Genomic DNA, 15,533 nt, shown 5'->3' on the forward strand with positions numbered 1-15,533 from the left:
ATGAGGTAAACCAAGTGGCCAAATTCATCTACAGACAATTCCCCAATTATAAAAAATCAATACTAGATCCTTTCTCACCATCATATAATCCTGGATGGAAAAATCATCCTAATTTTAGTTGGAGTAAATATAATAATGTACAACCCTCGCAACAATATTTTCAAAATAACCAAAATCATCAAGGTTATATTCCTTATGTTAAACTCCAAGAAAAAACTTTGAAGATGTAATTCATGCATTTATCCAAAAGCAAGAGTCTATCAATATTCAAAACAGTCAATCTATGAGTGATTTGAAAGAATCTCTTGCAAAATTTGCATCTGCACTTAATATTCATGAAAAAAGAAAATTTCCATTTCAACCTCAACCTAATCCTAAAAATCAAAATCTAGAATTAAAAAATGAAAAAATTGATCAAATAAAATCTGTTATTACCCTTAGAAGTGGTAAAATAGTTAATGATTCATATAGTAATGAAAACAAGGATCATTTAAAATCAAAGAGTAAGGATGATAATTCTGATACTTTTGAGAATGATGATACCTTAAATTCTTAAAATAATATGTTGAATGATAAATCATCTGAAATAGTAAATGAGTCAAATAAACCTCCACAATTTCCTTATGCATTAACAAATCATAAAAAACAAAAAAATGATTCGGATATCTATGAAGTTATAAACAAGTAAAGATAAATATTTCATTATTAGATGCTATTAAACTAGTACCTTCATATGCAAAATTTTTAAAAGACTTATGTACGGTGAAGAGAAAATTGCATGTGAAGAAGAAAGCATTCTTGGCTGAACAAGTAAGTTCTATTTTTCAAAATAATTCTAGTTTAAAATATAAAGATCCTGGTTGTCCAACAATTTCATGTATTATTGGAGAAAATAAAATTAAAAAAGCTTTGTTAGATTTGGGAGCAAGTGTGAATTTACTTTCTTATTCAGTTTATGAAAAACTTAATTTAGGAGAATTAAAATCCACCTCTGTTACTCTCTTACTGGCGGATAGGTCAATCAAAATACCTAGAGGTATTGTAGAAGATGTGTTGGTTCAAGTTGATAAATTCATATATCCTGTAGATTTTATTGTTTTGGATACACAACCAATACAAGTACATAATGAAATTTCAGTAATATTGGGACGACCATTTCTAGCAACTTCAAATGCTTTAAGTAATTGTCGAAATGGATTAATGAAATTGTCTTTTGGAAATATGACTCTAGAACTTAATGTGTTCAATTTATGTAAACAACCAAGTATTAATGAAAATGAATATGATAATGAAATTGAAATAATTGTGGAAGAAAATATACAAGAAGAAAACTTAAATCAACAATCTGAAGTTTTTTCAATAGAAAGTTTTGAGTCTGAAAATAATTTTAAAGAAGATGATAATACAAAACTTGAATTAAAAGTTTTACCATTCGAATTGAAATATGTATTTCTTGGTGAAAATAAAACATTTCCTATTGTAATTTCCTCCACTCTTCTACTAATCAAGAAGAAGATTTAATTAATCTACTTAAAAAATATAAAAAAGCAATTGGATGGACTTTGAAAGATATAAAAGGTATAAATCCTTTAATTTGCACACATAAAATTCACTTGAAAGAAAATGCTAAAACATATCCTCATTTTGAATAAGATTCAAAATTAATATCAAGCCCGAAAAAAAGAATTATAAAGGTGTTTATAATTTCCAGGTCTTCCATCGACAATGGGTGAATGATGAACGCTACCCGACCTCGGGGCTCGGCTCATATTATTGGGGGGCCCTGGATGCCGGAAAGCTGTGACGTCCATTGACATGGTGATGTGAACTACGTCGAACTCCCATGATTTCAGCTCATATTATTGAGGGAACTCAAGGCGACAGTCCATTAAGGTTCAACATCAATGGGTAAGGCTTGACATGTAAAGATTAACGACGTCATATTATTGGGTCCTAATCAAACGTGAGACAAAAGTTTACGCTAAGGGTTGCATAGAGATGAAATTGGAAACTACCTTTTAGGAATTATAATTGGCTGATATTATTCGGGATAATAATTTGTTAATTGGACCTTACGTACCTACTGAGGAAAGGATTTTCACGTTTTCACTAGAGGGTAGTGAAAGATGTCAAAACAGTGGGAGCGAAAATTTATGAAGTAAAAGTCCATACTTTATATCTTACTAAATATTTTAAAATAGTCATTAACATTTATTTGTTTTACTTTTCAGTACAAATTTGACAATGTCTTCGATTCGCAACCCATTATCTGCAATACTCGACAAACTCATATTAACCGGACCTAATTGCCTCAATTGGCTAAGAAATCTGAAAATCGTCCTAAATTCGGAAAGGATAGCATATACACTGACTGAGTCGCCCCTTGTTGAGGCTCCGACTGACTGAACTCCTGAGGAATCGTAGACTTACAAGGAATGGTGTGACCATGACTTTAAAGCCAAGTGTTATATGCAGGTTTCTATGAATGATGAGCTGCAGAGGCGTTTTGAGGATGCAAAGAGTGCTGCTGACATTCATTTGCATCTCAAGGAGCTCTTTGGAGAGCAGACTTGGCCTCTTAGGCATGCTACCATCAAGGAACTAATCACTTTACGTATGCGAGATGAAGCTTCGGTCCATGAGCATGACCTAAAGATGATTGAGCTCGTGGACAAGCTCGTTGGAATGGATCTTACGTTGCCTTTGGAGTTGACAACTGACGTGTTGCTCTTGTCGCTGCCTAGCTCATTTGATCCTTTTGTGGTGAATTTCAACATGAACAAGCTGGAGCCTACCCTTGAGGAGTTGGTGAATATGCTTGTTACCTTTGAGTCCACCATCAAGAAAGAGAAACCGGTTCTTTATGTGGGTTTTTCATCTGGTGCGAAGACTGATCCTCATGGGAAGGGAAAGAAGCGTTCTTTCCAATGTCCCAAGAAGAATGTGCTCTTGAAGAGGCAAACTACACCAGTTAAAGCTGACAAGACTGTTGACATATATCATCACTGCAAGAAGCCTGGATATTGGAGGCGTAACTACAGAGACTATCTTGCCCAGAAGGGTTCAGGAAACGGTATGTTCTATATTGAAGTAAACATTTCAATTAACTCTACTTCTTGGATATTGGATACCCGCTGTGGCTCACATGTCTGTAATGATTTGCAGGTGATTGGAAGAAGTAGGAGACTTAGGGAAGGTAAGATGTAATGTTACTCGTACAAATGATTAGTAATACGTCTCATTATAGATAGTTATTTAGCTCATTATGTTTTACATATTGATTGCGGTATCAATATTGAGATTGAACATGACTTTTATATTGTTCATGGTGTATTGAGAATGAAAATATATCTAAATAGTTATAGTAAGATGTGTAGGTAGAAGTAGTGTTATGAAGTTGGTAGGAAATGAGATGAAAATATGGTAGTTTGTACGGGTTTTAGCATAATGATTTGAATACTGATCCAAATTGAATGAGGCCATAACCATTAGAAAGCTACGATATAGTGCTACAACTTTCATATTTTGGGTTTTGTCCAAATCATTGAGGAAGACAAGCCAAAAGTTCCCCAAAGTATGTCGTGTATACCGTCATTCCTTTACTGACACATGTTAGGAGAATGGGCATAACTTTTTACTCATACCTCTAAATGACCTGAAACCAATTGGCGATTCAAGCCAAGACATAGGGATACAACTTTCATGTTTACCACTTTTTCAGATTATGAACGGAAGAGACGTTTCTGGAGCGATCTTTGAGGTGATTGTGCGCAGAGCGGCGCCCGAGCGGTAATAAATGACCGCCCGAGCGCCACTGGTTCTGGATTTTTTGTTTCGGACAGAAAGTTCCGCACTCGAGCTGTAATTTATGACCGCCCGAGCGCCGCCCTGTATACAAGAAGATAAGTTTTGAATTTTCTAAGCATTCCAACCATTCCACAACTTCTTCTTCAGCATAAGCTCGAGAGAAAACACAAGAATCTTCCTCCAAATGCTTTCTTCTTCCTCTTTTTCATTATTTTGAAGTTGAAACTTAGTTCTCCATCACAAGAACTTCATAAGGGTGTAAGTTTTCTTCTCTTTTAGTTGTTCTACTTGTAGAGGAGTGATTTTCACCTAGTATGTACATAGTGATGGGTTTATTGATGTATTTGACAGTATAGTAACGAGAATCATTGTCTCAAACAAGTATTCGTACGTTTGGACTGTAAGTTGGCATGTTCTTGAAGTAATACATGAGTAATATTATGATTTCAAATGCTTCTCATTGATTATTGATATATGTACATTGTTAGTATGTTTATTGATGAAAACATAGCACCATATTCCATTGTTATGTATTAAATATGAAAGGAACTCATGAATATTGAAGATGGGTGCTATGTCATGAACATGAACATGAACACGAAAAGAAAAGGACTGATTTTACATGATATAGAGCTTGTTGACATCATGGGTGGTTTTAAGTCCACCAAAGCTATTGGCCAATATATGTTCATGGGGCGTGGGGTTGCCAAAGGTTGCTCCCTGACGTCCAACACAGTAGTAGCTATATAATAAAGCAAGCACGGTAGTATAGGTCAACAAATGAGGCTCAAGTACAAAAATGAACATGAATATATGTTATGATATGACATGGTTTAAAGATTCATTGTTGATCACGACTTGATATGTATACTCCTTCTACGCATATTGATATGTACAAGTGCCAACTTATTGAGTTTTATAAACTCACGTAGCTCATGTATTACAGGTTCAGGTAATGAGGATATATAGGATGCCGGTTCGCCAATGGATGCTTGTGACGTGCCTTACCTCGACAAGAACCGGGACTTCTTATTGTATAGCTTCCGCATATGTATTGTACGAAAATATGTCAGGGTTTGAAACAAGTTTTACAATGTTTATGTCCAGGTGTATGATGATACAGAATATGTTTGTATGTAAGAATACGATTATATATATGTGTTGATGTTGATGCTTGAGTTGAGTTTTTGGTTTTTACAAGAATGTAGGGACATCATGTCAAAATTTTTATAAACCGTCAAAGTGATGCCCCTTGTTTGATTTTCTTCATACTACAGTTATATCAGTCAAACCCTATTTTTATTATGGTAATTATGCTAAGTATAGAGTAAAGGTGTGACATGAGATCTTCTTTAGGATGGACAATGGAGCAAGAGTTGTTGCCAAGGCCGTAGGAGATGTTTACTTGCTTTTGAACAATGATTTTAAGTTAATTTTAAGAGATGTTTTGTTTGTACCTCATTTGGGGAAAAACATTATTTCCATTTCTATGCTTGACAAAGATGGATATTCCTGTTTATTTAGCAAAGGTGTTTGCAACATTTACAAGAATGAATGTTTCATTGATACTGGAGAACTTTAAAACGATCTCTATAACTTAAAATTGAAAGATATTCAACTAAACAATGTCCAAGCAATAACAACCACAAACAAGCGAAAACAATATACTCTAATTCGACAAAGTTATGGCATGCTGGATTAGGACATATTTCCCTAAGAAGGATGAACAATCTAGTGGGAGTAGGAATGTTTGGTATGTCCGATATTAATTCTCTCACGACTTGTGAATTCTGTCTAAAAGAAAAGATGACCAAAATTACATTTAAGGGACATGTGGAGCGAGCCAAAGGGTTATTGGTTTTGATCCATACCGATGTGTGCGGTCTGCTTAGCATCATCACTAAGCATGGACATGCCTACTTCATCACATTTACCGATTACTTTTCGAGGTATGAGTATGTGTATTTGATGAAATACAATCTGAAGCCTTTGAAAGGTTCAATGAATTCAGAAGTGAAGTAGAGAAACAATTGGGACGAAGCATCAAGTCACTTCGATCGGATCGAGGTGGTGAGTACTTGAGTGCCGTGTTCCAAGAGTATCTTAAGGAGAATGGGATTCTCTCGTAGTGGACTCCGCCTGCTACACCGCAGTTGAATGGTTTTTTGGATCGTCATAACCGGACTTTGATGGACATGGTTCGGTCTATGATAGGGTTCACGGAGTTGCCGCTATCCTTTTGGGGATATGCGCTTGAGACAGCGACACTGTTGTCGAACAACATCCATTCAAAGGCAGGTTATAAGACACCATATGAGATATGGATGAGTAAGCCTACCAAATATTCTTATCTTAGAATATGGGGATGCTCTGCTTATGTGAAGCAGGTAGTGGGAGATAAATTGGATAGTCAATCTATTTTATGTTACTTTGTGGGATATTCAAGGAATTCAGTTGGATATTATTTCTATCATCCCCAAGAAACAAAGGTGTTTGTTTCTAGGAATGCAACCTTTTTGGGAAAGGAATTTCTATTGTATAGAAAAAGGGGAATGATAGAACTCGAAGAGGTTCGAGAAACACCCACAATTGTAGAACCCACAGCCGAAGAGCCAAGAGAAGAGATACAAGCTCCTAGAAGATCCGAGAGAGTCTCGAGACCACATATGAGGTATGGTCTGCTTCTTGAAGAGGGCCATGATGAGCCTAACCATGGATGTGATCCAAAAACCTTCAAGGAAGCGTTTTCTGATGTCGATTCATCCAAAAGGCTTGAAACTATGGAATATGAGATGAATTCCATGCATTCGAACCAAGTGTGAAATCTTGTGGATCCACTTGAGGGAACTGTTCCCATAAGGTGTAAATGGATTTACAAGAGGAAAGTTGGGGCGGATCAGAAGGTATTGACCTTCAAAGAACGATTGCAGGCAAAAGGATATACTCAAAGACAAGGAGTTGACTTTGAGGAAACCTTTTCTCCAGTTGCAATGTTTAAGTCTATAAGGATTTTGCTAGCCATAGCTGCATGGTATGACTATGAGATATGGCCGATGGATGTAAAGACAGTCTTTCTTAATGGGGATATTAAGGAAGAGATTTACATGTCTCAACCTGAAGGGTTTACATCTATCGGAAGTGAGCATATGGTATGCAAACTACAGAGATCTAGTTATGGTATAAAGCAGGCATCTAGGAGTTGAAACCTCAGATTCGATAATACAATCAAAGATTTTTGTTTTACTAAGAATCTTGAGGAACCCTGTGTGTATAAGAAGGTCAGTACGAGTGCTGTGACATTCCTGGTGCTTTATGTTGATGACATTCTACTCATTGAGAATGATGTAGAGATGTTGCAATCAAATAAAATATGGTTAGCGAGTAAGTTCTCGATGTAGGACTTGAGTGAAGCATCTTTTGTATTGGGAATACAAATCTATAGAGATAGATAAAGAAGATTGCTTGGTCTCACCTAGTCCACATACATTGATACCATCGGGAAGCGGTTCTCGATGGATGAGTCCAAGAGAGGACATCTACCTATGTGTCATGATGTGTCCCTATCCAAGTCTATGTCTCCCAAGACTGATTCAGAGATAGCGGCCATGACAAGCATTCCTTATGCATCTGCAATTGGTAGCATGATGTATGGGATGATATCTACACATCCTGACGTGGTTTTTGCACTAAGTGTAGTGAGTAGATATCAATCAAACCCTGGTCTTCCACACTGGAAATCTGCGAAAGACATCCTCAAGTATTTGAGAAGGACCAATAAGTATTTCTTGGTCTATGAGGGTGGAGAACTGAAATTGGAAGGCTATACCGCCTCTAGCTTCAAAAGCGATATCGATGAATCGAAGACAACCTCTGGGGTCGTATTCATGCTCAATGGTGCTGCTGTTTCTTGGAAGAGTTCCAAGCAAGACAGTACTGCGGATTCCACCACTGAGGCCGAATACATTGTTGCATCAGCTGCAGCAAAGGAGGCTGTTTGGTTAAGAAATTTCGTCCAAAAGTTGGGCATCATTCCTAATAGAGTTGCTCCTGTCCCGGTGTTTTGTGACAACACGGGAGCCATTGCTTAGGCGAAGGAGCCAAGGTATCATCATAAATCCAAACATGTATTTAGAAAGTACCACATCCTCCGAGAGATTGTTGAAAGAGGAGAAGTGTCAATTGACAAAGTCGGCTCTGCAGATAATGTTGTTGATCCACTAACTAAGCCATTACATGGACCACTATTCAAAGAGCATCGCGAATCGATGGGTTTGAAGCATATAGGTAGTTGGCTCTAGTGCAAGTGGGAGATTGTTAGAGTAGGTGCTCGTCGAGCCAAGTGTTGGCCGTTGGTTTATGTTGAAACTCTATGTATAAACAATCTTTATTCTAATAATATTTGAAATTATTGTTTTGGCACATATTTATATGTATACCCATGCTAGTTGCGTAGATAAAGTCCTTGAATATACAAATAGTAGAAAGAATATGAGATGCTCATATGATGAGTATCATGAAACTCAAATTTGGAATATTGTATATTCTAAACAGTTCCTAGTCGATTCAGTCGTCGCTAAGAAGGATAAAGGCCGCTTGAGCTTGAGACTAGTATCTGCGATGTGAGTATCATAATTCATTTGTAGGGGACATTGTGATGTCCGAGCATGCAGATAGGTGCTCCTTGTAGAGTGAACTTAACAACCCTCCATAAAGGACTTTCCAAGTGGTTCCCACCTATCGAGTGAAAACGTCCTAGTTTATGGTTGTACACCATGAGTCTTTATGACACGGGACAACATTGAGACTCTATATGCTAGCATTACACTTTGACTTGTTTACCGACTCATATGGTGTCATCAGGTGGCAAGGTTGGGTGTTCTGTCGAAACATATCGGAGTCGATGCATTGTCGTCGGGGATTCTCCGCTTACCTTCGGGTATGGATATCCTATGTGTATGTAGTTTTGAAATCTCTGATCAGAGTTTTGGTGGTAATTATGAAAGGGTTTCATAGATTACACCATCGATGCAACTACAACATGACACATAGTATCGATTCTTTGGCAACTCTAGATATACCAATAGTTGTCGAATCGGTCGGGATATATGAGATGAAAGGACCGTACTGTACGCTAACCATACTAGATTGGTTCTTGCAAGCACTATCATTTGATACCTAGGGAATCATGTAAGCGATGCTGCTAGGCGTTTAACATGATAGGTTGGGTACTATCAGACTTGAGTTCTGACATTCCTATTATCAAGGAGTTGATAAGTAAGAATGGAGCAACTGGGGTATGCTCGTATAAGGACAATTTTAGTCCCGAATCATATTGAGATGTGAACCCACGGCTAGTTGTATCATTGAACCATTGAGGGCCACACAAGTCCTAACTTTCTAGATCTCGTTGTAAAGAAAAATAGTTCAATGTGTTGAACGGCTTATACAGGAGTTTATAAGCACAAAGAAAAATAGAAGTGTGACTTCTATAAGGAGAATGTAACTTTTAATTTGTAATAGTGTTCCTAAAATAAAAGTTGGCCAAATAAATAATGTATTTGAACATTGTGATTTTCATAAACATTATTATGGACTATATTATGGACTATTTGAGACCAATAGGAAATAATTTGTCAACTAGTGGGCTTGAGTAAAATCAAGTAAGGATTAATTGGTCTCAAATTTTTTTGAGACAATTAAATTAAAGTCCATGAACTTTGTAGTTGTTACAAGCCCAAATAGAATTGCATGCTTGGAAGGTGAAGTGTTGGAGGCAAATTTTTCATTAAACAAAGCATGGAATGCACATGCTATTTTTTACTTTTTCATACACCAAGAAAGTTTCCTCCCCTTCTCTCCAACAACACTAGGGCCCAAATTTTCTCCCAATATTCTCCATTTTTCTTCTTCAATTGTTGAGGATTGCATACCCTTCTAAAAAAATTTTTTTCTAATTTTTCTAGTACAAAATTAGAGGGGATCTTCTTTGTTGGTGGTGGGCTTTATTTTTGAGCAAGAAGTGCTCAAGAGAAACTTGTAGATTGTCTACCCATTGAAGAGCTAAGATGTCTAAACACACTATGAATATCATTTTTGTGTTTTTACTATTAGCTACACACACTAGTGGGTGCTCGTTTTTCCTCTTGTAAAAATATAATTTTTCGAAATTCCGTTACGCATCCGGGCACCGTAACCGATCCTCTTTCAAGTGGTATCATGAGCCATGGTTACTATTTTGTGTAGCACATACATGATATTATATTGAGGTCAATTTCTAACCACATGAGATAATCGTCACGACAAATCAAAGGCCGCTTTTGGGGGNTCTAATGTAGTTGTAGATGCTTTGAGCTGAAAAATAATAGCCGTAGCATAGTTGACAGTACAGAGACCTCTTTACTTGGAGATGCAGAGGTTGATCCTGGAGGTTTGTTCTAGTGATAGAATTCCTAGATTATCCACACTGATCATTCAGTCTTCCTTGACCGATCAAATTCGTAATGGACAGTGTTTTGATGATCAGTTGCAAAAATGGAGACTGAGAGATGAATCCAAGGGCAGAATGATCTATACAGTGGTTGATGGGATTATTAGATATAGAGGTNAATAAAATAAATATTTGAAGTTGGACTTTAATTTTTTTTTTAATTTTTTTTATAGTAAATGGTGATTTACATGAAATTCGGTCATAAATAANTTCCATTCATTCAGGGAGTACAAAGATGTATAAGGATCTGCAATTGCTCTACTGGTGGTCAGGTATGAAATGAGACATTTGACGATTTGTATCTAAATGTCTAACTTGTCAACAGGTTAAAGCAGAGCATCAAAGACCAGCAGGACCTCTCAAGCCACTTCTCATTCCTGAGTGGAAGTGGGAGAATATTACCATAGATTTTGTAATGGGATTGCATAGATCAGTGAGGAGATCTAATGCCATTTGGGTGATAGTCGATCGACTTACGAAGTCTGCTCATTTTCTACCGATTAAGATGACTTTTACATTGACACAATATGCAGAGTTATACATCCAAGAGATAGTCAGACTTCATGGGATCCCAGTTTCGATTGTGTCTGACAGAGACCCAAGGTTCACATCATATTTTTGGAAGCGTCTGCATACAACCATGGGAAACAAGCTACCATTCAGTACAGCTTTCCACCCTCAGACATATGGACAATCAGAGAGGGTGATTCAGATTTTGGAGGACTTACTGCGTGCTTGTGTGATCGATTTTCATGGAAGTTGGGAATCGGAGCTGCCTCTAGTAGAGTTCATCTACAACAACAGTTTCCAATCGTCGATAGGTATGGCTCCATATGAAGCTTTGTATGGAAGAAAATGCAGATCGCCAATTCATTAGGATGAAGTTGGCGAGAGGTCAAAGATTGGGCTAGATATTGTTCAGCAGACTGCAGACATGGTAGTACAAATCCGAGACAGGATGTAGATTGCTCAGAGTAGACAAAAGAGTTATGCTGACAGAAGGCGGAGAGATCTTGAATTTGCTGTAGGAGATCATGTGTTTTTAAAGATAGTACCTATGAAAGGTGTTATGAGATTTGGAAAGAAAGGCAAGTTGAGCTCGAGATTCATAGGGCCATTCGAGATTCTCAACCAGGTGGGGACACTAGCTTATCGTGTAGCTCTACTGCCGAATCTGGCTGAATTGTACAATGTGTTTCATGTTTCTTTGTTAAGGAAATACATGGCGAATCCTTCGCATGTTTTGAACTTTGAACCATTGCAGCTTACTCCTAACCTGTCTTATGAGGAAAGACTTATTCAGATCTTAAGCAGACATGAAAGAAAACTACGGAACAAAGTTATCAGTCTGATCAAAGTCAAGTGGCTGCATCATTTAGATGAAGAAGCTACCTTGGAGTCAGAAGCCGAGATGATAGCTCGTTACCCCGAGTTATTTGGTAAGTTATAATTTCAGGGACGAAATTCAATTTAAGTGTCGTAGATTGTAACGCCCCGAAAATTTAATAGTACACGTAAAATCAAACATGATGTATTTATATTATTTTAAATTATGCATGCACCATATTTTAATTGTTATAAATATATATACGCAATTACATATTATTTTATTCATGTATATATTTAATTGTATTATTTGAGTTCAAGTTTTTCAGGCAAATACACGAGATCGGACCGGGGATAGGATATTTGAGATATTTATTTTTTAGCCAAATTCACTGTCCAAAATTATTTTTTAGTTATGGAGTATTTTATTTTATGACAATTAGTATTTTATTTTTCATTAATTGTTGTGAAACTTTTATAAATTTAGGAATATTTTATTTATCAGTTTTCAAGACTCGAGTAATCTAAAATTTTATTTTGATTACACCATATATTGATTAATTAGTTTAAACCTAATCAATATATTTAAATTATCCCTATAATATCCTAAATCCACCCCACTTGCCTCAAATTTCAAGACTTTGGCCAAGTCTTTTCCGGAAGAAACTTCACATGCCCATCAATTCTCCTCCATTTCCCCTCATTAATTCCCTTCTCTCCTCACGTGTTCTTGAGCTCCATTTCCATCGGTTCTACCATTTGAGAATAACAAGAAGCTCCAAATTTCTTCCTCGTGTCCGGATCGTCGAGATTTGCGAGATTCTCTACGTTTCAAGACCAAAGGCATGTATATTACATTTTTTTTCTCATCAATCAAGGAATAGTATGGATTTTCAAGCATTCATGTTTGTGTGAAACATTTTCATGCAAGTATGTTCAATATTTATGTTCATGTTAAGATTATACACTTGTTTCTCACGTTTTCATGTTGTAGGCGATGTTGAATGGTTCAGCTAACAAAAAGGCTTAGATCATGTTCATATATGTATTAGACCAATATTGGTATGTTGGTTGAGGATTAATAGCAATTGGGTGGTAAGAGTTGATAGCATGAGTTCATTGTGCATTGGGTTTTTGGGTGTGTATTTTACTTTCATTGTTTCGAAAACTAGTATCAATCAGTTTATTTTCTGAAAAACTTTTCAACCTAAAAGTTGTAGTTCGTCATGTTCTCTTTGATTCAATACCAAATTCGTAATTTTTGAATAATAAATGAGGGAGATATGATTTTTCTTGCAAAACCGCACAATCTGTCCGAAGAATATTTTTGACAACAAACTCTTGAAATTTGATCTTTTGTATTTTAAATTCTGGTAACTATCCGCACATTTTCTGAAAAATACTTTCAACACAAAAATTGTAGTTTATTATGTTTTTTTGATTCGATGCCAAATTCGTAATTTTTTGACAAGAAACAAAATAGTTCTGATTTTTCTCGTAAAACTGCTCAAGCTGTCTTAATTGTGCGAGAATATCTTTGTTCATGTTTTTGGTGTGTATTCGGGTTTGAGATCATTTCCTGAGTGGTTTTGAGCAGTGTCATGGTCTTAATAAGTGTCTTAGGGTCGAGTCTAAGTTTTTGTTCGAGGTTGATTCGAGTCGGTTTGTGTTTATAAATTTTATTGTTTCCGTAAGCTGTAAAGTGTCATTTCTTAGGATTGGCTAGAGTCGTAAACTTTCTTATTTTATTTTGGGTTGTTCGAAAGTGTTTTGGTCATGGTTTGGGTTTTTGGACAGTAAGTTAACATGTTGTTTAAGGTTGATTCGAGTATCGAGTCAATTGGTAGATCATATGTCGTCGAATGAATTTTGGGAGTTACACGTATAAGATTTTGGACTAGTTTTGAGTTGTATGTCAAGTTCAATTACAGCGAACCCAGGAACAATCCAACGAAGTCTACAAAGTTTGTAAGTATGATATCAGGTATGACGTGTCTTAAAAGTATATTTTTGAGATATTGAACTGTCTTGTGGCCACTTATTTTACGGATTTGGAATGCAGGTATCGTGACTGGTGGACACTCCAAAATACGGGTTAGGAACCCAGAGTACACGTATCTGGCGAACTATCCAATAGATTCAGTTATATATGTTATGCTTGGACATTCAGACCCAGAACTTGGATGATCCTTGCAGGCCTAGTACTATGGTATAATTTGATCAAACGATTCATGTATGCCACAATTCGAAAAGCAGATCTCAATATTATGAACAGTATATTCCGGCCTCACACAGTTTCATGCCAGTTATGTTCTCTTCATATTATGACATATTTATGTTGAGATTACAGTTTGTTATCAGGAAATTATTTTCATGTATAGAAGCCAATTCATACATACTCATTTATTCATGTTCAAGTTACCATGTATCAAATTTGTTAAAATCACATGATTTTTATTACGTATTATTTGTTATACACGTATATATTTGATTGATGCAGATGTTGTTGATGAGGAGGCTAGGGGCGGTGATCAGGGAGTGGTCTCGGACTGTGGCAGTTGGAAACCCGAGGGCCGTCAGTGTTGTATTTATTTATGTATTTTATAAACTTGAATTTGCAGTACTCTGATATTATTAAACCGAATTGTGTATTTAAAAAAAAGTACTTATTTATGTTGCATGAGTGTATTTTATTTTTAGTAACGACTCGAGTTTGTATTATTAAAAAAAATTTTATTTCTTCCGCAAATTTTTTTTTTAAAAAAAAGAAAAATCTGGTTCGTTACAAAAATGGTTTGATTTGGGTTGAAAAAGGGTTATTAGGTGTTAATAAGCTATGGTTAAAGTTTGGTAGAGTTTGGTAGAGTTAATTCGGGTTAAAACCGGGACTTCGATTCAAGTTTTAAAACGAATTACGAATTTAGTCGAGGGACTTAAGTTTACGTCTAAGAAATGTTTGTGGATGTATTTTAAGGTGCTGTGGTAAGTTTGGATGGATTCGGGTCGTCATTTTATGGTCTAATGTTAAATTGGGAAAGTTAGGGTTTCAATGGCAAAACGATCATTTTACACCTGAAAACTGTTAGACGTCCTGACAGTGTCCTAAATACCCTAATGAATGTTAAAATGTTTATTTTTAAAGGTTATGTAGTTTTGTGATGATAAACGATAAATGTTAAAGAATGAGTTGCATGCTTGGTTTCAAGAAAATGTTATATACATGAATTTTTATAATTGATGGATATGATAAATTGTTTTGATGGAGGTGATTCGATTGTGACAAATATGAATACGAATATGAAATGATATGATGACATGTAAGGCCAAGGCTAAGTTGAAGGGGGAGAGTGTCGCTGATGTCCCCTCCGCCAGGTACCATGGTAATACGTAAGATTGATTAATCGACAAACAACTGAAACAAAATTCACAATTAATGATGAAAGATAATGTTTTAAAGTTTATGAATGTTCATGGTAAAGATATCTTACTAAAATTATTGTCACTGTTGTATGTGGATGTATACCTATTACTTGTTATCATGGTTAAGTTTTTCTGTGTCATTAGACTCACTAGGTGTGAATGATGCAGATGAGGATCTTTATAATGATATTGGAGGACTTGATGGTTGAACGGACTGGACTGATGGTGCACATAACCCGAGGACCATTACTAGTTTTCCGCAATATTATGATTTTAAAGTAATTTAAAGATTTTATGATTTTCATTCTTTTGAGTGGTTTTTTAGAGGATTTAAGAGTTTATGCTATTTTTGAAAAATTATAGCTTTAGGTTTTTGTTTGACGATTTTACTTTTTGCACTGCGTTTTGGATTTTGAGTAAAATAGTTGATTGAGTTATTTTAAATTATGCAAAGTAAATATACATGTATATAAGTAGTTTAGGTCGAAAGCTT

The 15,533-nt window shown here is 35.9% G+C and overlaps 1 protein-coding gene across 1 annotated transcript; it reads left to right on the forward strand.

The window, feature by feature from the left end:
* The first annotated feature begins 11,351 nt into the window (after nt 1-11,351).
* LOC140956696 (uncharacterized) lies at nt 11,352-15,249 on the forward strand. The gene is made up of 2 exons (XM_073413548.1): nt 11,352-11,733; nt 15,185-15,249. Exons 1-2 carry the CDS (start codon nt 11,352-11,354, stop codon nt 15,247-15,249), a joined length of 447 nt encoding a protein of 148 aa, XP_073269649.1.
* The last annotated feature ends 284 nt before the right edge of the window (nt 15,250-15,533 follow it).

Source organism: Primulina huaijiensis, chromosome 2, assembly GCF_012295235.1.
Source record: "Primulina huaijiensis isolate GDHJ02 chromosome 2, ASM1229523v2, whole genome shotgun sequence".
NCBI classification, from domain to species: domain Eukaryota; kingdom Viridiplantae; phylum Streptophyta; class Magnoliopsida; order Lamiales; family Gesneriaceae; genus Primulina; species Primulina huaijiensis.